The 22,998-nt window shown below is 47.2% G+C and overlaps 1 protein-coding gene across 3 annotated transcripts in view; it reads right to left on the bottom strand.

Moving 5' to 3' along the window:
* Positions 1-22,998, bottom strand: part of TLN2 (talin 2) — a 368,445-nt gene that overhangs the window by 29,154 nt on the left and 316,293 nt on the right. For all 3 annotated transcript variants that reach the window (XM_029951031.1, XM_029951033.1, XM_029951032.1), the window contains 6 exons: positions 20,074-20,240; positions 18,572-18,755; positions 15,353-15,478; positions 15,045-15,161; positions 12,601-12,786; positions 8,838-8,945 (listed from right to left, as the gene is read on the bottom strand). In XM_029951031.1, coding sequence (XP_029806891.1) covers positions 8,838-8,945; positions 12,601-12,786; positions 15,045-15,161; positions 15,353-15,478; positions 18,572-18,755; positions 20,074-20,240 — 888 coding nt within the window. The remainder of the gene's footprint in view (positions 1-8,837; positions 8,946-12,600; positions 12,787-15,044; positions 15,162-15,352; positions 15,479-18,571; positions 18,756-20,073; positions 20,241-22,998) is intronic.

Below are 22,998 nucleotides of genomic sequence, written 5' to 3'. Positions count from 1 at the left end.
AGCACTGGGTGTTGTATGGAAAACAATTTGACAATAAAATATTATGGGAAAAAAAACTATCAATAGAACTCCCCTATGAACCAGCAATAGCACGGCTAGGGATATACCCAAAGGATACAGAAGGGCTGATGCATAGGGGCACATGTACCCCAATGTTCATAGCAGTAATGTCAACAATAGCCAAATCATGGAAAGAGCCTAAATGTCCATCACCTGATGAGTGGATCAAGAAGATGTGGTATATATATACAATGGAGTACTATATGGCAATGAGAAAGAATGAAATCTGGCCATTTGTAGGAAAGTGGATGGACCTTGAGGGAGTCATGCTAAGTGAAATAAGTCAGGCAGAGAAGGACAGATACCATATGTTTGCACTCATAGGTCTAACAGACAAACCTAACAGAGAACCATAGGGAGGGGAAGGGGGAAAGAGAGCTGGGGAGAGTGAGGGACACAAATCATGAGAGACTACTGAATACTGAAAACAAACCATGGACTGAATGGGGAGCGGGAGGGGGGGTGATGGTCATGGTGCGGGGCACTTCTGGGGAGAAGCACTGGGTGTTATATGGAAACCAATTTGACAATAAACTATTATTAAAAATAAATAAATGTGAAAAAAAAGAAAAAGAACAAAGTTGAAAGTTTTAGACTATTAGATTTTAAGATTCATATAAAGTAGCAATAATCAAGACATGATATTGGTACATGGACATATAGCATCAATGGAGTGGAAAAGAGTGCAGAACTAGATTCATACATATACAAGGTGCTAAGAGGCCTTTAATTCAATGGTGACAGAATAATCTTTTTTCAGCAACTGGAGATGGAACAATTGGATACCCCCATGTAGGAGTATGAACCGTGGTCTTACCTCACACCATATGCGTAAGTTAACTAGAAACAGAGTATAAACCTAAATATAAGAATTAAAACTATATAGAAGCAAACCAAGGAAAATAACCTTTGTGATCTTGGATTTGGTAAGGATTCTTAGAGGACAAAACATATAAAGTAGGCTTGAATACTTAAAAAATCATGAACTTGGAAGTTTATGCTATAGAACTTTAAAAACATTATGCTAATTTAAAGAACCAGTCACAAAAGACCACATACTATGTAATTTGGTTTATATGAGAAGTCCAGAACGGGCAAATCTACAGAGGTAGCAAGAGATGAGTGTTTGTCCAGGGCTTAGAATTGGGGTGAGGGCAATGAATGACTCCTTAAAGGTATGAGGTTTCTTTTTGGGGTGATGCAAATGTTCTAATATTTTGTGAGAGGTGCACAACTCTATAAATACAGTAAAAACCAATTAATGCAATGCTTGAAATGGGAATTCTGTCATATACCAATTATATCTCAATAAGGCTGTTAAAAAGACCATCAATCTGGCATGCAAATAAAGGAACAGGAAGCCGGTGAGGGGTAGCAGAGCGAGCCACTGCCAAATAACCTCTTTGGTATAACGATTTTTTTGAGCTAATTGTTTTGAGAAACAGACACAGAAGAAGCTCTTAAAAGAGAGTAGAAGTTGCTCTTCTGAAAGAGAATTTACTTTGACAAAGCAAATCTTCATTTGTTAAGAGTGTCTCCCTCTCCCTGCCTTATGAGAAGGTTGAGTATCATGAGAGAATTTATCAATGGAGAAGGCACAGACTTAAATCTGCATAACCACCTTACTCTACTGAGTTTTCGTGGTAACCTCCAATCACTCATCCCAAAGCAATTACACACCTTTTTTCCCACTGAATTGAAGACGGTAGGTAAGCCAGTGGTTTAGGCCACCTTTGTAGTTACTCATTTTCCCCTGGATATATGCTATGCATCCATGAGGTATACAGGTTAATATATTTGTTTTTCTCTTGTTAATCTGTCCTCACAGGCTCGACACAGGGTCTCAGGCAAGCACTCAGAAGTATAGAGAGAAGATTATTTTTCCTTCCCTTATACTGGGATATAATTCTAGTAATCTGATAACCTTCACAAACAAAAACACGGAATTCATCTTATATGTTTAATTATTTGAGATATAAGATATATTTTGGTTTTACTTGTCCATTTTTTCAAATTCTATCTGCACCTTTTGTTTCCTTAACTTTCTGCAGCATTGTTATTTTTTTTTAATAACATACATTTCCATCCCTCTCCAGGCATTGTTATGAAAACGACAAGGTAAACTACACCCTAAGAGAAAGGATTAAAAAAAATCTCACAATTTGTATCTAGAAAATATAAAAAATTCCAAAATTCCACAATAAGACACATCCAAGGAAAAACAGGCAAAACATCTGAACTGGCACTTCACCAAAAAAGACATACAGAAGGCAGACAGGTGCATAAAACAGATACTCAACAATGTGCATTGAAACCACAGTGAGACACCACTACATACCCACTGGAATGGCTAAAATTGAAAAGACAGACCCTTTCAAGTGCTGACAAGGGTGTGGAGCAACTGAAACTCTTATATTCTGTGGGAGGCAATGTAAAATAGTCTAACTACTATAAAAAAGTGTCCTAAAAATGTATAAAAAAATGCATACCCCATCTTATAAGTATTTCACAGCTAGGTATTTATTTGAGAGAAATGAACAAATTGAGGCTCAAAGACTTGTATAGAGAATCATCTTGGCAGCTTTGTTTGTAGTAATCAGAATCTGGAAACAACCTGTTTCTCTCTTCATCTAATGACGTACAAGTATGGCAGATCCATTTGATGGAATACTACTGAGCAATAACATACATAACATGGAGAGAATTGAAAATGTTGATGCTGAGTGAAAGAACCCAAACAAAGAAAAGTATGTGCTATATGTGCTATCTATTCCATTTATATAAAAGTTAAGAAAGTGCAAATAAATCTATAACAACAAAAAGATCAGCAGTGGCCTAGAAATTCTGAGGAGTAATGGATACATTTGTTATTTTGATTGCGGTGATGCTTTCAAGGACGTATTCAGATATCAGTACTCAAATTGCACACTTTAAATATCTGTTTATTGTATGTTAGTTAGTTTTCCAGTTAAAGCTGGAAAAAAAGTTAGGGGTGTGGTGGGGAAATTCACTTACACCATCAAAGTGGAGTGATTAAAGACTTCTGTCTTTAAAAGAAGAGCCTGGACGGGGAGAGAGAGAACCACTCCTTCATATACTCTGTCTTGGAGAGATTACAAGCCCTATGGTAAAGTATCCTATTCAGATAAGGCACGAAGAAAGGAGTTCTATTTTTAGTCTGCCATTAAGTCAACATGATTTCTAATAGCAGACAAGAGACAGAACCAAATTAAAGCTCTGCTGGTGGAAGGGAGGTTAATTTTAAGGCTGTCAGAGAGCTCTCATTGTGGTTCAGCGGCAAACACTGAACTGTGGCTGCGGCACAAGCAGTGTGGCTGCCTCTTGCACAAACCCTGGAAGACAGAGCAGCAAACAGCAAATGCAGGGGCCGGCAGTGCTCAAATGGGCAGGTTAAGGCTTCACGGAGCAGCTCCCTGGACAGCAGGGACAGGGCTCTGCCTACACTGGATCCCATTATTTGTTGATTGCTGACTGGATTCTCCAAAGGAAAGGATTCCCCACGCAGGGGTTCTTGATGTGGAGTTTCTAAATTCCCACAGAATCCAGCTGGAAATTTGGATCTGGGGATCCCCTCAATACTGTTTACGGAACATCTTTCTCTGATGATGGTAATGGGAGGCAGGAGAGGGACGTTCAGCTCGAAGGGGTCTAAGAATGTTAAGATCATGAGAGTTATTTGGGCCTAGAGAGAGAAAAAAAGAGAATGGGGCTGATAATGGATAAAAAATAAGGGTCTCAACCAAATAGGACAAAACATTAACAAAGTAAGTTCACTGCAGATGGTGGGCACATGGGTGTTGATATGGTTTTCTATATTTTTAAGCCTTTTCTAAAGTAAAACTAAACTATACAAACCAGCCACAAATGTTAAGAATCCTTGGCTCAAGGATGTTTAAATTGAACAAGGCTAAAGCAGCATCATTTCCCCCACATTTTTGTGTGCCTAAATTTAAGAAAAGCAGCAGTTCAATAAAGAAGATCCCTAAACCCTTGAACCACCTGAAAGTGACCTCAGTTTATTCCTGTAAATTGTTGGACACTGTCTCCAAACTTTAATTTCTGCTTTTCCCTATTTTTGTAAAAATTAGACAATTATCTGGCCTTTCTTCAGCTTTCAGGAATCTTACTAGTTCCTTTTATCCACTAAAACAAGAGGTCAACTCTATAAGAGATCCAAGGGGACTATCTCAAGATCTCCTATTATGGGTTTTTAAGTTTATTTGTATTAAACATTTTTAAAGCTTATTTATTTATTTTGAGAGAGCGAGCACAAGCAGGGGAGAGGCAGAGAGAGAGAGAGAGAAGAATCTCAAGCAGGCACTGTGCTATCAGCAGAGTCTGATGCGGGGCTTGATCCCACAAACCATGAGGTCATGACCTGAGCCGAAATCAAGAGTGAGGCGCTTAACCAACTGAGCTACCCAGGCGACCCTATGTTTTTTAAAAATCTTTCTTTCTTCCTTCCTTCCTTCCTTCCTTCTCCTTCCTTCCTTCCTTCCTTCCTTCCTTCCTTCCTTCCTTCCTTCCTTCCTTCCTTCCTTCCTTTCTCCCTCCCTCTCTGTCTCTCTCTCTCTCTCTCTCTCTCTCTTTTTCTTCCTCCCTCCCTCCCTCTCTCTCTCTCTTTTCCTTCCTTCCTTCCTTCCTTCCTTCCTTCCTTCCTTCCTTCCTTCCTTCCTTCCTTCCTTCCTTCCTTCCTTCCTTTCTAGAGACAGACAGACAGACACCAAGCATGCACATATGTAGGAAGGGGCAGAGAGAGAAGGAGACAGAGAATTCCAAGTAGATTCTGCACTGTCCGTATAGAGCCTGACATGGGGCTCAAACTCACAAACCATGAGATCATGATCGGAGCTGAAATCAAGAGTTGGATGCTTATCTGACTGAGCTCCCCAGGCGTCCCGTCTCCTGTTAGAGTTTTAAGTTAACTTCCTTTTCAGAAGGGAGATGCTGGAGCCATCCTCTTACTCATGGTATTCCCACGAAGACCAGAGAATGAAGAGAACAGAAGGCTGTGTGTGTTCATGTGAAAATCTCTAGTTTTTTAACTCTTTCTTTATCCATCACCTTCAAATAGCCGATTTAGAATCTGAAATAAATGCTAGTTCCTCTGTGTGTGTGCTGGGTTCTCCACCAACGCTGCCTCATCAGCTGGCCGTAATCTTGGGGCTCCTGGGCGTCTCACGGTGTATAATCTTCCACACTTTGGCCTCGTGTTAGTCTTCCACACTTTGGCCTCGTGTTAGCCCAGTCTGCTTTGGAGGAAGAATTAGAACTAACAATGTGAGAGATGAACTTATTCTCAGCTGTAGGCCCAAGAAAACTACAAATGTCCATGGCATATGTGAAAGAATGCATCCCAGGACGCTGGGACTCCTGACATTTTCAGTTACTAACTTCTGTTTTTCCTTCATTTATGATAATCCCCAGGGAAGCTTGCTTTCTTGCTATATGATTATTAGAAAATTATCTCCAAAGATTATGTCTAGCTTTCCAAAGAGACAGACATAAATATATGAATAAAGGGATGATGCTAACTCATCCATATTTCCCTGAAGTCAGAACCATCAGCACGTGTCATTGGGAGGCAAAATATCCTTGCAAAAGATGAAGACAAATTCTGCATGTTTTACGCCAATTTTAATGCCATTCATCCTTTCTTTTTATTAATGATTCCATTTTAGCACTAGCGACCTTCACACCATATTCCTCAAAACAGCTCTGGGGAAACAGGACGTCTCTACTTGTACCATGATTCTGGGTCACAATGATGAAGACTATAGACAGATGGAAAGAAACTCATATGGCAGGCTTCTAACAGTCACATCAACCATCCAACTTTGCAGCACATAAGGCTTAAGAGTCCTGTCTCTCTAACGAAGACAGGAAGAATTCATAACAGAAAACCCATCAACTAATTCACGCAGCCACAAGGGAAGCACATCGATAGCAAACTGCAATTGCTCCTGCCTGGGCCCAGAAAAAGAAGGGAGCAGATCCTTCCCTTCCTGCCAAGCTCTGGCCTCCACAGTTAAATCTCCCAAATACCACCTGATGCGGGGTTTCCATGCCGCAAATGCTCTTCCTCCTGTTCCAGAAAAACCTGATGATTACCATTAGGCCCGATGCCTGACATGGTAATGAAGTGGCCTTAAAGCTAGGGTCTCTGAATGTGTGGACTGGGAATGGCTGCTACATCTTCCCTCATGTTCATGGAGGCAACGACCTTTTGGCCTTTTCTTGGGCAAAGAGGCCAATCATCAACCAATCCCTTGGAGGCCTAGTCTTCTGATCACCCAAACAAGATGGGCATGGAGAAGCGAGGTCAGAGACAGGGACGCAGGTAGTCCTTTGGTAGATGCGGCATCTGGTTCCCAGATATTGGCAAAGGGTCTAAAGTCAGCTTGAGGTCAGGAAGGGGACCCCGTGAGGGTTCCATTTTTCTTCCCCCCTTGGGAAAGCTTCTCAAGTGCTGGCCCCTACCCCCCTTCATGAAGGCAAAACTCCTCTCCCAGGTGTAAGCTGCCTTGTTGCTGCAGAGTACAACGGGAGCCCTTCACTCCATTTAACACCTTAAAGGCTGTTGCCTCCTTTTTATCCAGGCTGTAGTTTTGTCAAAGACACAGCTGGAGGTGGACAACTCTGCAGCGACATTCCTGTTTCACGGCTCACCAAGACCCAAGCTGGAAAGCACCAACCTGAGGCCGTGCGTGCAGGGCCTGGACCACAGGCGCTAGGTAAATGATCAGCTCTGCACAGATATAGGCAGAGCTGCTGGGGGACTTACGGTTTGCTCAAGAAATGGAGCTGGGGAGGGGCGCCGGGTAGCTCAGTTGGCTGGGCATCTGACTTTGGCTCACGTCATGATCTTGCAGTTCGTGGATTTGTACCCTGCATTGGGCTCTGTGCTGACAGCTCAGAGCCTGGAGCCTGATATGTATTCTGTGTCTCCCTCTCTCTCTGCCCCTCCCCTGCTCGTGCTCTGCCTCTTCCTCAAAAAAACAGATTAAAAAAAATGGAGCTGGGGAAATGGGGCAAAATGAGGATCCCTCATTGGATGAATAAGAAAATCCCTTCCAATAAATGAATAAGACAAAAAAAAAGTAAGAGACAGAAAGCAATACAGCAAATGAGGACCCTGTGGGCAGATTTCAATGAAGTGAGAAGCACACGTGAGCTCAGCCCCGAAGCCCGGGCTTCCTGACGTTCTCACGGATTTCCTACACTGTTTAACATCTCAGGAAACTCACATCTGGACAAGACAGTGGTCATGCGGCTATTATGCAGCAGACCTGGATCTGAATGCCAAGATTCTAAACCTAAGCCTAACACTGCTTCTGCTGTAGCCTCTCATTTTCAGATAGAACAAGGTTCTATGTGACAGACTCTACTGTTGCACCAAGAAAAAAAAATGCCTTTTGCAAGTCTTGCTGGCTTCCTTCTCATTACCTTGAAATTCCTGCTCGGCACGCTCACACACTGAACACGTGGACGATAGTCTAACACGGAAAGTTACTTTGGCTGCAGAGGCTCACGCTTTGTGAACATGGCCTGGCTGAGGTGTTTTCTTGGCCCACGTGCAATACTGTTTTCTATTCACCAGAGTTCAGGCTTTTTAATCTCAATGTTAGTAACCCTGGAATGCGAAGATACACCTTCATACAGCCCACACTTTACCTGGGCGAAGAATAAAAGTAATGCTCCCGTTAGAGACCTAACATGCTTAGTATCAGGAGTAATTTAATTTTAAGGTGGCAGAGTAGGGCTGGAATGAGCACAGGCCTGGACACAGCAAGAACCGGGATTCGGTTCCAGGCCTGTCCTAGAAACTAGGTGACCTTGACCAAGGGGCCAAAGGATCCTTCCTCTGCCCTGTTAGCCTCCTGTGGCAGTGCAAGGACAGAAGGAAAAATCTCAGGGCTCTGCAAATGAAAGGCTTACAGTTTCCTGTGGCCTATTGGATTTTTTTTTCCAGGTTTGGGAAGGAGCAAACAGTGAGGGAATGTGGGACATCATCAGTTCTCTCTGGGGCTCTGTCTGACTCCTGAACAAATTCTCTCAGGGCTGCCCCAGAGCCCCCTGTGGCAGCAAATACAGAGACATATAGCAAATCCATTTCTTGGTTGCCCAGGGTTTGGCCCTTAGGACTTTTGGGGGATCAAAGTCAGTGCAAGCCGGAGGCTCCCATGTGGACAGTAGCCCTGACCACTGTACCCGCCTCCCCTTCTGGCATCTTCCCTATCAGCCTTCTTTCTTGGCTCCATGTGGGCCCTCTCTGCTGAAAGGGAGGTCATCAGAGGACGGGAAACCCTCATTCTCAGTGTGGTGTAAGGACTGGATGACAAGAGGCTGGTGGGTCACCTGCAGCACTAGTGAAGTTTCTCCTTGTCATGGAGTCTGGTGTGGCTCTTTCTGGAGCTTTCCCTGTCTTCCCAGGATGGACCGGGGTCTTCTTGACAGGACCTCCCAACATCGTTTCAGTGGTGGCTTTGCCTGTCCCACTGTCTTGCATGCCATTCTTGCCTCTTTAGTGCAAAGAGAGCACCTGGCTCTCCTGGGTGCTAACTAGCTTCTTCTAGAGGCTTCTTTCATCTGGATGTGCTGGAGCAGTGTGACGCTGGGCATTTTTTACCTCCATCCAGCCCCAGCCTCACAAGCAGAGCCAGCACAGTGCTCTATGAGGCACTTTCTTGGGGAAAGTATGGTCTGCACCCAAACAAGCTCTCCCTTAGTCCTGGCCCAGCCTACACCCCACTTACCACCAAGACGTGCTCAAGAAGGTCCAGGTAGCCGAGGGTGCACTCTGTCCCGTACCGCAAGGCTCTCGAGCGTACCTCCTCGCTGACATCAGGGTGGAAGGATGCTTGCTGGGGAGAGAAAGGACATGGACATCTTACACAGGAAGAGCCAGCTGGTGAGCGGACCAAGCGGTAAGGGGGCGGTTCCCGCCTAGCGGTGCTGAGCAGCCCTGCCCCCAGAGGGGGCCCTTGATTCTGGAATTCCCTCTGCCTTACCCTCAGCGACCTCCCTGAGAAAGATCCCCTGACCCCCTGGATAGAGAAGGCGGCCCACCTCCGTGTTCTCCTGTTGGCCTCACACCTGTCTCGGTGGCAGGCTCTTGCACAGCATTTTGTGTCTTGCTTCTTAGGTGCCTTGGAGCCTGACAAGAGCAGGTGAATCTGGTCCCTCCTCCCTCTCTCTCTCCCTGCCCCCTTTTAGTGAAATGTAAGAAATTCCACATGCAATAAGAAGCCCAGGAAAGGTTCACGATTAGGGCTTACGGCAGGAGAGGTGCTTCCTGTCCCAGGGTCGGCCTGCCTTTCTCGAGCTAAAGGGGGAGGGGGTCCTGAAGCCCTTCTCTGCTCACAGGCTGATCGCACTCCGGTCCTCACTCCGTGGCCTGCCCACACTGCACTCGTGCCTCCCACCCAGGGCCCTCTGGCTCCTGGGAAACTTCGGATAGTAAGCTCCTCGCTACCCTCAGAGGTGCCTTAAATAACCCCTCACATTACATGTGGCTAGATAAGCGCACAAGGACATACTACAACCTGTGCCTTTTTCTTGTACTTGTGACCTGCTGGCTTTGTTCAGCCCTGATCTATCAGAGGACACACTGACTCACAGGTCACCAGATTAATTACAGTTCACTGTCTTTTTGAAGAAACAATAAAAAAAAATGTTACTGTTAATTTGAGAAACCTATTTTTTATTGGCCAAATCTGGCAACCCTACCCAGCCTTTCTTCCTTCTACAGGTTTACTCCGGAAAGAACTTGGGGATTATAAGAACACATTAAAAACTGCAAATAAATCACAAACCAGGACAGGTATGAATCACACGTTAGGATAACAAGTCCAAGCGGCAGGGAACAGTGACTAGCCTTTGTGTTTGTTCCGCTCAAGCCTTTCCGTCTAGGACTGGGGGGTGCTGGTGGGAACCCCTGTGAGCGCTCCCCTCCCCTGCTCTCCCAACACATCCCAGGAGGGGCAGGGATCTCTCATTTCTGGGCTCAGTTTTGCCCAGGTGAGGACTAATGGGCCATGCCTTTAACCACTGTGTCTCCAGGTGTGAGGGTGGAGCCCAGGTCTCAGAGAAGACACAGTCTCTGATGCTACCTCTACACAGTGTGTCACACCCCCACGGGGAGTTGGATGGGGACTGAGGGTAGTCGCTCTTGTCCACTGCTGGAGGCTCTGACTCAGCAGAACTCTTTGGGAGAGCCATCTGCCATGAATTAAATTGTTATATACCATCTGACTAATTCTACTCCTGGGAGCGGTGCCTAAGGAAATTATGCAAAGTATAGAAAAAATAGGTGTGCCCAAAGATATTCCTGAGAGTACAGTTTATGCATTGTTTAAAAATGCAGACAACGGAAATATCTGGTGAGAGGCTAAGATTATATTCAATGACAGAGTATTTGTGGTCATTGAGGAGTCAGTTATAAGGATTCCTAGCAACACAAACCACAGTCAAATGACATTAGTCGTAATAGTTGATTGTGCTGTATATAATGCAGGCGTATCTGCACATGTAAGTAAGACAAGAAACAGACACAAGAATTAACTTCAGGTGTAGGGAAGCCCTTGTCGCCACCTGAGCAATTAGTGTAATCCTCCTTTTCTGATAAAATGAGACAGTATGTAATCTACTGCACTCCCGTTTTTGCCCCAGCCACCCTGCTCGGCCCCAAAGGCAGTGCTCTAACAGGCCACACTGGCCCTCTGCCTGGATATAAGAGTTTCTTCTTGATCCGTTCCTTGGCATCCCTGGTTTTCCATATATTCCTTATAGCACGTCCTTTCTGGAAGCTGCCTCACGTCCTTTCTGCAATAAGTCTGCTATATAAGTGCTATCCTAGCAGAAGCCTCAGAGCTCAGCCCTGACACTTGTCATCCAAGTCTGGCTTTGGGGTATGAAGCTCTGGCTGTTATTCTGTCCTGCAAATTCAGGTGGCTGATCCGGGGGTGGGATGACAGAGGGCGGCAGAGGCTGTGCAAGTGGCACCTGTCCTTCCCTTCCTCCCAAGAATGAAGATAGAAAGAGATTAAAAATTGAGCTGCCTTCCATTTCCCCCTTAATCTATTTCCCCTTTTCATTTCACGTCTAGCACATGGAGACAAAGCACTTGTTGGTCATCAACCTGAGCATCCTTAAGCACTGTGGCTGGGAGGCTGCGGGCAGCAGAAACAGACTGGCCATGAAGTCAGAGGATCCAGTTTCAGTTCTAGTTCTGAGAGAAAACAGCTGTGTGATCATGGTCATTCCCCTTAATCTCTCCAACCTGTTTCATCATCCATCAACTTGGGGTAATCCCCGGTGCCCTTCCCATCCAGGGTCCCATGACAGAACACACACGCCAGCCTTCCGTGCGGGTACTTTGTGGTGGCACTCACACACTATCTTGCTAGAAAAGTACTATTTTCTGATTGAGGTTGCAAGCTGTCACTTCTGACAGGGCAGATTCTGTGCAGCACATCAGAACTGCAAAGGCTTATGGCTTCAGGAGTCTAAGCTCCCTGGCACAGCGCACATGGCTCCCCACGAAAGCGGCCCTACCGCCTTCTGCCATCTTCACCGTCTCCCCAACACCGTCTCCCATGCCTGGTCCTCACACACCCAATCCTTCAGGCTGGCCGCCTCACCCTCCCTTTACCCAGTCATCTCTCACCCATCCTACCTGCTCTGAGGAAGCCCTGAGGAGCCACCATTGGACCTGGCGCCAGCTTTCCTCACAACTGACTTCCCCACAAAGAGTGGTCCTGTCTCCTCAGGACCCCAGGCTGCAACAGGTGCCTTTTCAACTTCTGTGACTCATCCCCAACCCATGCATCATGGTGGGGGTTATCAATCACTCACTGGGCAGAAGCCAGAGCTCCTGGGATGCAGATGTCCCCAGAAGGATGGAGGCCTGGGGTGGAGTGCTCAAGGGGTTTGGGGGTGGGGCTCTTAAGGCTCACTTGCTTAATGGATAATAAAGCTTGTAATGCTCAGTTCCCACCAGATCCCCCACCAAGAATGGGCTCAGGACAGTTACCCTGCTTGTCCAGCCAAGGATCCCAAGAGTTTCTGCAAGATGTCTGGCACAGATCACAAAAAAGGCAGTTCCCCAACATTCTGTTTTGTCCCTCTGACTCCCTTCCTCGCCCAGTTATGTCAGAACCTCTCCTGGCACAGAATGCTGGCCTGCTGCAGCAGGAAAGGGGACACGGAGAAATGGGATGTGATTTTTCCTCAAGGGCCAGGAGCCTCTTCACCTCTGTCAGAGTAGGCATCCTGCCTACTTAGGAAGGACTCAGAGGAAAAGTGGGACAGTGAGCCAGCAGGCCGGCTCCATCCCAGACCCCCAAATACCCTAGAGGGTCATTTCTCACGGGCTCCTCAGTGCACATTTCATCACCAAGTTTAAGGTACTGTGTCGCTCCCTTCTCCACATGGCCAGCCCCTCCCTTTCTCCAGACTCAACCAAACAGTGGTGACAGAGCATTATCTGGCCACCCAAAACCATACCGAGGCCTTTACCTTACAAGCTGTCAGCATATCTGACACGGCTTTCCGGCTCAGGTTGGCGGTGGCGATCACATCCTCCTGTCTGCACGAGTTCCCAGCGGCCACGGCTTTGGCTGTTGCCATGGTGATCCCTTTCGTCATCCTAATCGATTCTTCAGGTGATGTCGTCTTTTCAGGTACCTCTTTTGACTGGAACACCTGGAAGTCAGAAATACGACAGGTGAAAAAAAAGGAACGAGTAAAGAAAAGGACAAAAATGACTGATTCCTCTTGGACCAGGATGCCGCTCATGGTCTGAAAACTGAACCGGCAATAGGAAGAGACTGTCAAATGGCAGGAAATTAGAAATTTGATTTGGGTAATATTGTTCTTGCTTTCAAGATTCTAGCACGGATAAGCCTCGCACACCTGTACTCAGCATTCAAGGTACAATACAGTGAGGGAAGCAGGTCTACGGCATTAACCCGTTCGCCTGCGGAAATAGACCCTCGGGATTTGGAAACTCTCCCGAGGAAGGTGGTCGTGTTGCGTCCAGTTCGGCCCCCTCCCTGCTGGGCTTCGGCAGCTCCCACAAACTCTGCGGTTCTGATGCTGGTTCCTGGGCAGGACTGGCCTGGATGTTTCCCTGCAGACTCCCCCCTCTCGCTCTAAGAGGGTGTGGGGCTGGGGGAAATGAAGCATTCAGTTTCTTCTATTCTTAGCTTGTCTTACAAATATAACTGCATAATTGTGTGGAGGCGTTCGTGTTGAGTGCGCCACAGTGACACTGTGAATTATTTAAAACCACGCACACACACACACACACACACACACCCCTTTAGAGAAGCTGAAATAAATTAACCATGGTGAGTGAATACCCCACTTTAAAATTCCACCTGTCAGTCAAGCCAGCCATTTCTGCTTCAGGCCCATCTGTCTTGTCTCTCTAACATGAGTGATTGGTGCCAGGGGCTGTACGTTGAATGTGCATCTGTCCCTGCACATGAGGACTCCTAAGCCAGTTGGGGTTGCTCTGTCCTCTGCCCTAGGCAGCCACGCTTCAGCCGGGTAGTTCTTCCCTGAGGCAAAGGGGAGAAGCCGGCCAGCATCCTGGCCGGGTGTTAACCAGCATCAAACATAACCACCTCCCTTCAAATGGGCGGCTGCAGTGAAACTACCCAGAATCACGCCTGAATGCTCAAAGGGGAAGGAATACCACACGTATGGAGCGCTTTGCACTAATGTGGCTCTTGTGGCACATGCTCCCTTGCAAACTTCCCATGTCCATGGAGACACACAACTCATGTCAATTCTAAACCACACTGGCCTACTTCGTTTGACCATGTGCAACGTCCTAGGAAAGCTCTGAGTTTCCAATCTCTTTCATTGGGACCATTAGCCCCACCCACACCTATGAGAACACAGGCCTGGACTTTTGGTAGGAAACCTACAGCCCACAGAGGCAGGTGAGCGTCAGAGAGCAGTGCTTACCGACACCACCTGCAATTTTCAGTGTCTTATTTGTGTGAAAACCGAGTGTAACACTGACCGAGACTGGTTTCATTAAAAACAGGACAAGAGAACCCAAGGCTTGATCACCAACAAAATTCAAGAGAACTGCTGCCTTCTGCTGCTGACCCACGGGGGCCGTCAGCCCTCCCAGGTGACTCTCTAAAGACGCAGAGTAACTGGCAGTAGAAGCAGGTCCCCCTGGCAGCAAAAGCAGGTCCTGTTTCCCGCTCCAAAAGAGAAACTGAATCTGTGATCAGACCTCCTGTTAGAAAGAAATCTCTGTTTGAAACCACTCATTTTCAGCCTATTTCTATTTCTAGGGATTAGGATGAGTCAATCCAGAGCCTTGACAGGATCAAAAGACCAGGCGAGAATATCCATATCACAGGAACACCAGGACACCCTCACTCTACAATGCAGGAACAAGGCAAGAAAGAACACACGGTCGATTTCTCGGAGATCAGAAGGACCGCAAACAGAAGGATGCTGAATTTTAAAGGCAAGCATCTCAGGTAAAGGCACTGAGATTTTTCTAAAAGGGAACCTCAAACTCTAAATCCATATGTGTGCAGCAGCGTGAGCTGATGCTAATGACCCTGGGAATCAGGAGGTGCTCTGTGTGTCTGTGCACACCATTTAGGCTCAAGGTGAGAGCAAACAGCCATTCTGAATTCTCCCTTTGCCGGGAATCTTCTGTAATGCTTTAGTTTCAGCTCTAATTTTGGTGGAACTCAACCAGAACAGTTATAAGTGATACATTTTAATTGATTTAATTACAAATTGAATGTAGATAAACTCTGATGAGATCAGTTATGCATGGAGGCCCAATTCTACAAAGAGAGGCAGGTGAGGGGGCCTCTAGAGCTCGGGTGCTCCAGGTCGTACGCTCTGAGTCACGGAGAAGTCTGTTTGGGGGTCAGCTCCTGCACATGGATGCCCGAGGGAGGTGCCTGCTGGCTCCTTACCGTGAGCTCCTGTTTCATGTACTCGATCGTGGCCTCGAGCGCCCGTGTGCCCCGGGTGGCCTCATCCTCTACGGCCTTTACAGTCTTGAGGAGGGAGGTGACATTGGTCACCATCACCTGCATAGGAAGGAGAAAATGAGGAGCACATAGGTCCAACCCCCGCTTTTAGTTCTGGATCTGATGCCACGAGATGAAAGGCTGCTGAGCGAGGAAGGGGCTCAGATGCATATGTTCCCGTTATCCTTGTGTGTGCTTCTCTCACCAAGCGCTCCCCCCTACACCTGCCCATGCTTGGGGCCCTGCTCTACCTTGGCGGCCCCCTTGAGCTGGTACATGGAGGGGTCATCGGCAGGCTTGCTGGCAGCTCCCTTGGTGGCGCCAATCAGATCTGAAAGGGCCTTGGCCACGTCTTTGATGGCATTGATCAACACCACCTGAAAGAAAGGAGATGTCCAGGTGAGCAGCCCCAGTGGTCACCTGCTGGCAAGACCAAGCGTGCACAGCCCGAGGGCCAGGTGCCAGTGTCTGGGAGGCAGGTCTCTCTCTCGGCAGCTCTGTAGTCTGCAGCAAGGAGCCACCCCTGAAGATGCTGATGCAGGAGTCTCCCCAAGGGAGGCTGACGCGGAGCTGGAAGGCAGACCCCACGCACGCTCAGCATGTTTGGACACCTCCCAGCCGGCCGTTGTGATGACAAGTTGCCTAGCAAAGGATGAGAGCAGCTAAGCAGACACCTGAGAGGCAACACGACTCACCTGCACCCTGAACTGGTAACCTAAAACACGGACAACAAGATGCGAGCCTCAAACCCTGGCCTGCAAGGCCTCCGTGGGATCCTGCCTGCGTCTCCAGCTTTGGTTCGCAGGATTCTGTGACTCCCTCCACACGCTACGGGCATACGGGTCTTTCTTCCCCAGTGCAAGTCCCACTCATTCCTACTTCAGGGTCTCTGCTTCCTACTTCTCATTACTGATGTCTCAGCTCACATGCTGGGCCTTTAGAGACCTTTCCTGACCACCCCCATCCCTGACCCCACCTGAGAGTTCATCAGCACGTCCTTATTTATAGCATGTATCAGTACATGGAATTGTCTTCTCCCCTCACTTGGATGTGAGCTCCAGGTGGGCCAGGCTGGACTTCTGTCTGTTGTGTTTTGCACTCAGAACAGGGCCTGGCAAGTAGCAGGCACTCAGTGGAATGACTGAACGGACAGGTGCACACCCTCATGACATCGGACAGCATGTGGTATCTTTGGTCTTGTGATGGAACAGAGACCACAGGCCACCTTTACAGTGTGTGTGTTGGCCCTGGGGTGTGAAGCACCAGCCATACTTGGGGAAGAAGTGACATCACATGCATAACGTGTACGTCTTCTCGGCACCTGTGTCTGTAACAGCAACGTCTTCTCTTTCTGGAGGGCAGGGTTCGAGGTGCTGAGCGTGTGTGCCACTCACCACCTCACTTCATGCTCACCACTGCTGTTTCGCATGGGAGCTACGGGGCTCCTGTCCACACTCACAGGGCCTGGGAGTGGCAGGGCTGGGATTTGGACTCTAGTCGGTGTGATCCCAAGGGTCATGGTCTTACCCTTCACACCGGATTATGCTCTAGGGCTCCGGCTCCTCACGTACAAATGGCATTAGCTGCACCAGACACATCTCACTGCATTGTTGTGAGGGTGACCGAGTAACATGCGCAAGAGCACAGCAGAAACTCTAGTGGGCTCAGCTGCTCCTGTCTGATGGGTGTGGACCTCCCTCACACTGATTCGGGCTGTCACAGCAGGGAGTGGCAGCCAGGGGAGAACAAGGGACAGCAAGCAAAGGCTGCTGTCAACACCCAGCACGCACTGTCCCATCCCTGGTCACTAGGCCTCTGATGGGTGACTTGGCACATTTTTGTGAAAGGGTATTTTCCACTAGAGGTCTCATTAGCGGTCGGGGCTCTAGGACATCTGCTAGATCATTTGGGAGTCAAGACTAAGCAATTCGATACACGTCCTCGTGTTCAAAGATTTAAGACCTCCCCAGCCTATTCACTCTTCCTGAGGCTGAGCCAGGCTCGCCCACTGAGTGTTTTCAAGCTTTTCTTTCCTCCACAGGGTAAGAGCAACACCACAGGCAGGCATTCCTGGGAATGCTTCATATTCCAGGGGGCAGCCGATCTGGGCTCTGATGTTACCAAAGAGAGATCCAGCAGGAGGAGAAAAATGGCCACACGTGGAACGTTTCCTCATGGAGCTCTGCTCCACTGGAGGATGTCAGGCAGGGAAGGGTCACGGCCACATGCAAGCAAAGCTGGCGGCCTTGCATTAAGTGCAACCGTAGCTGTCGTCAATGGGGGCACTGGATGGTAGGCGGCTTCCAATCCAGTTTTGTCCATATGGGCCAAATAGATGAGCCGAGTGTGGTTTAAGTGGTGAAAACTGAGGTATTTGCCATCTATTGGTGCTGGGACAGGTACAGCCGAGGTTTTCAGTTCTGCCTTTGGGAACAAGTAGAGTCTGTTCCTGGTGGCCCTGGTTGGCTCTTAGTTCAATAAGAGCTAAATGGACATTTGCTGAGTCTCCACTGGGGCCGGAGCTGTGTAGGGTGCTTAGCTGTCCAAGGTTAGTAAACCGTGGGTGCTGTCCCTGGTGGCCCAGGCTAAGGATGAAGGAGCAGGCCGACGTTGCTACATGCAGAGCAGTTATAGGAGCACAGAGCCCTTCCTCCCCAGCGCTCGCCTCTCCACTCACCTTCAGAGACACACTTCTCAAGTGGTGTCCAGACGGGCTGGCTTCCTTTCCTTCCCTCATCGGGCCACTCCACCCACAGAGCCCTTGCTGAGGTGGCCCTGCCCTCCATGGCATGAGGGACATGGCAGGCTCAGACCTTCATCTTCTTGATGACTCAGCTGTGTCTCCAGTGGGATGACACACGCCGACTCTTAGCATCAGGACCCCTGGCTTTCCTCCTATCAGCTGCTGTGGCTCCTCAGTCTCCCTAGGCATCCTGTTCTCCTTACCACGGTCTTAAATGCTGGCTTCCTCAGCTCTGCCTTGAACCCTCCTATTTCTCAAGCCTCATGCTCTTCCTCTCCTGTGGCTGTAGCCACTGTCTGTATGGCAAGAACCCCTGAATCCACAAGCCCTTCCCTATGCAGGCTTGTGCCCCTTCTCAGGTTCTACCCGCACACGTGTCCAGCACTGCCCCACGCTGAACTCGCCTTTGTCTCCCCGCCCACGCCGGCTGTCCCTCCAGGGAGCCACCATCCACTCACTCACCTCATCTGCAAAGCTTGGTCCTCTCGGCCTTTCCCTCTCCCATATACCCAAGGGCTCACTGTGCTCAATCACTCACCAGTTATGTCTATCCCCATGGCCACCATCACCATCTATGCCACTGCCTGGATAAATGCCTCCTAGCAGACCCCAAACCACGGACATACTCACACACCTACTGTTTATCCCAGAAGTTCCTATTTTGCCCTTGGCCTCTTAAGAGGCCTGCTGCAGTATGACTGACCCGCCCCCCGCGGCCCACCCATACCTGTGTCTCGGGGTCATCAGAGCCCAGGCTGGCGGCCCCCAGCTTGACCACCTCAGCGAGCTGGGTGATGGTGGCTGCTGAGGACTGGGCTGCCTGGGCCAGCTTGTCTGGGGTGGACGCGGCCCCTGACACCAGCAGTTTCGTGTCTTCCACCAAGGCCTTGGCTGTCTTCAGAATGTTCTCCCTGAGCAAGGGGGGAGGGCAGAGTATGGGGGGTAGACAAAGGGCAAAGTTTGGCTACTAGCAGTTAGGAAGCAAAGAAACCATTCAGAAGGGGCTTTTTCTTAAAGGGCCTTCAAAAAGAGAGGAGAGGGGCGCCTGGGTGGCTCAGTTGGTTAAGTGTCCGGCTTTGGCTGAGGTCATGATCTCACGATTCGTGGGTTCAAGCCCCACGTCGGGCTCTGTGCTGACAGCTCAGAGCCTGGAGCCTGCTTCAGATTCTGTGTCTCCCTCTTTCTCTGACCCTCCCCTGCTCATGCTCTCTCCATTTCTCAAAAATAAATAAAAAACATAAAAAAGAAATTAAAAAAGAGAGGTGATATGTTTTCCCCTCCCTCGTCAGGGGTGCTCATTTTCTGTGTAGGAAAATTGGGAGGAGAGCCAAGTCAGCCCAGTATCCACACAGTTGACTAATAGTAAACTTTAATGAAAGATTCAGGACCACCAGTTTGGCCCCCAACCCCGTAGCTCACTGAGAGATCAGCTGGATCTTGGAATGGGTGATAGCACTGGCAACCTCCCCCCTAAACCAGCCCTGAGACTGAAGAGAGAGCATGAAAGGTGCCAGACATGTGGCAAGGCTGTGAGGGAGGGGAGAGCTCTCTAGCAGCAAATGGAGACCCCAGCACCAGCCTCCAGGAGCTGGGCCTCAGGGGCCAGTCTGGAAGAGACAGACAGCAGGCTCAGAACCCCACTCCCCATTTATGTAAGAGCTAAATGTGCCCGTCCTGGCCACCCCCACTGGGGCTGGGAGCCAGGCAGAGGCACACCTTTCTAGCTTGGCAAGTAGAGGATCAAAAAGCTGCCCTGTGCCACAGCAGGCTGGGTTCAGGCTGTGAAAGGCACAAAACTGGAACATGACTACATGTTTACAGTTGGCAGCAAGGGCTTGTTGTTTTTTTTTTTAATGTTTTATTTATTTTTGATACAGAGAGAGACAAAGCATGAGAGGGGGAGGGGCAGAGAGAGAAGGAGACACAGAACCAGAAGCAGGCTCCAGGCTCTGAGCTAGCTGTCAGCACAGAGCCCGACGTAGGGCTCAAACCCACGAACGTGAGATCTGACCTGAGCCGAAGCCGGAGGCTTAACCGACTGAGCCACCCAGGCGCCCCAGCAAGGGCTTGTTTTGATGATGTGGTTCGTTTTCTCCCCCTGGAGCGTCTTATTGAAATCCAAACGGATCACCACATTTCTGATTCCAGAGCAGCGTCTCTAATGTCCACCAGGCCAGCCTAAACTTTTCCCGTCTCAGAAGCCCCAGGATGACCTCCCCACTCCCATACCTGTGGTCTGCAAAGGTCTCGTTGTTCTCTGCATTCAGGGTCCCTGCGGTCGCAAACATGATGGTGGTGTCCAGGTCGGCGATAATCCCAGACACGGCAGTGGCAGCTGTGATACATGCCTGGGTCCCCTTGTTCCCCGCCTGGAGAGCTGACAGCACCAAAGACACCTGTAGGCAGAGAGGGAATGTCAGGGGAAACGAGGAAATGGTAAATATGTAACCCAAAGATTTTTACACTTAAATATCACTGGGGGAAAAAAACACTCAAAAAAAAAACAGAAAAAAGGGGAATTCTTCCAAACTCATTTTATAAAGCCAAAATTACCCTGATACTAAAACCAGACAAGGATGCCACAAGACAAGAAAACTGCAGGCCAGATGCCTGATGAACACAGATGCAAAAATCCTCAACAAAATATAGTGAATGGAATTCAACAATACATTAAAAGGATCATATACCACGATCAAGTGGGTTTTACTCCAGGGAGGCAAGGATGATCCAACATCCACAAATCAGTCAATGTGATACACCAACAAAGGATAAAAACCTTTTGATCATCTCAATAGATACAGAAAAAGCATCTGACAAAATTCAATACCCCTTGGTAATAAAAACTCTCAATGAAGTGGGTATAGAGGTATGTACCTGAATATAATAAAGCCCGCGCAATAAGCCCACAGCTAACATCATGCTCCATGGTGAAAAGCTCAAAGCTTTTCTTCTAAGATTAGTAATAAGGCAAAGATCCTCACGCTTGCCACTTTTATTCAACAGAGTATTGGAAGCCCTAGCCAAAGCAATCAGACAGTTAAGAGAAAGAAAAGGCATCCAGATTGGAAAGGAAGAAGTCAAACAGTCACTATGTGCAGATGATGACATGTTGTATACAGAAAACTCTGAAGACGCCAAACTTACTTCTGACAAAAAATTGTCAGAAGTAATCAATGAATTCAGTAACGTTTCAGGATACAAAAACAATACAGAAATATCTGTTATGTTTCTATAAGTTAATACTGAACTATCAGAGAGAAATTAAGAGAACAATCCCATTTATATAACTGTATCAAAAAGAATACAAGACCAGGGCGCCTGGGTGGCTCAGTCGGTTAAGCCTCCGGCTTCGGCTCAGGTCAGATCTCACATTCGTGGGTTCGAGCCCCGCGTCAGGCTCTGTGCTGACAGCTAGCTCAGAGCCTGGAGCCTGCCTCCGGTTCTGTGTCTCCTTCTTTCTCTGCCCCTCCCCCTCTCATGCTCTGTCTCTCTCTATATCAAAAATTTTAAAAAAAATCAAAAAGAATACAAGACCTAGAAATACATTTAGTCAAGGAGGTGAGCGACCCTGTGTATAGAAAAACTACAAGACATCAAAGAAAGAAGTTGAAGAAGGCACAAATGCAATGATATTTCATGTCACGGACTGGAAGAATCAATGTTAAAACGTTCATACTACAATAAACAAAACTAAAATCTCTATAGAACCACAAAAGACCCTGAATAGACGAAGTAGTCTTGAGAAAGAAGAGCAAAGTCGGAGGCACCATACTCCCTGACTTAAAACTCTACTACAAACCTACAGTAGTCAAAACATTACGGTACTGGCATAAAAACAGAGACATGGATCAATGGGACAGAACAGAGAGCTGAAGAATAAACTGAAGCATACACAGTCAATTAATTTACGACAAAAGAGCCAGGAACGTACAATGGAGAAAGAATAGTTTCTTGAATAAAGGATGCTGGGAAAAGTGGACAGCTACATGTAAAAAAATGAAACAGGACCACTGTCTGACAGCATGCACAAAAATTAAAAGGGATTAAAGACTTGAATGTAAGAACTGAAACCATGAAACTCCTGAAAGAAAACGTAGGCAGTAACCTTCTTGACATAGGTCCTGGTGATGATCTTTAGAAACTGCCATAAAAAATGAAACAATGAAAGCAAAAATGAATAAGCAAGACTACAAAAATCTAAAAAGCTTCCACACAGCAAAGGAAACCATCAGCAAAATGAAAAGCAACCTACTGAATAACATATTTGCAAATCAAGTATGTGATAAGGGTTTAATATCTAAAGTATATAAGGAATACATACAACTCAATAGCAAAAGAACAATCTAATAAAAAAAATAAGCCAAAGATCTGAACAGACATTTTCCCAAAGATGACAGATAGACCACCAGCACATGGAAAGATACTCAAAGTCATTATCTATCTATCTATCTATCTATCTATCTATCTATCTACCTATCTACCTATCTACCTATCTATCATCTATCTATCAGGAAAATCAAAACCTCTACAAGATACCATCTCACACCTGCTGGCAAGGCTATTATCAAAAAGACAAGAAGTATCAAGTGTTGGAGAGGATGTGGAGAAAAGGGGGCCCTCCTGCAGTATTGGTGGAAATGTAAACTGGTGCAGTCACTAGGGTAAACAGGAGGGAGGTTCCTCAAAATATTATAACTAGAACTATCACATAATCCAGCAATTTCACTTCTTGGTATGTATCTGAAGATATCTCTGTGTTCATTGCAGCATTATTTATAGTAGCCAAGCTATGGAAACAACCTAAACATCCAATGATGGATGAATGGATAAAGAAGATATGGTATCTATTATCCAATGGGATATTATTCACCAGAAAAAGAATGAAATCTTGCCATTTGTGACAACACAGATAGACTTGAGGGTCTAAGAGGGATAAGTCTGAGAAAGAAATGCCATATGATATTTCTCGTATGTGGAAACTAAAATAGAATTAAAAAAGCTATAGGAATGTATAAATAAGCAAACACCACCAACAAGCAAAACAAGTACTACAACGTAAAAATATTAAAAAAACGAAAACCCTCTCACATGCATAAATGAAAGGTTGCACACAAAGAACTCACATCTTTTCAAGCTTCAATAGTAAATATTCTG

This window comes from Suricata suricatta, chromosome 9 (genome assembly GCF_006229205.1).
Source record: "Suricata suricatta isolate VVHF042 chromosome 9, meerkat_22Aug2017_6uvM2_HiC, whole genome shotgun sequence".
In the NCBI taxonomy this organism is placed as follows: Eukaryota; Metazoa; Chordata; class Mammalia; order Carnivora; family Herpestidae; genus Suricata; species Suricata suricatta.
The sequence above is the reverse complement of the archived record's forward strand: the minus strand, read 5'-3'. Positions and strand labels throughout refer to the sequence as shown.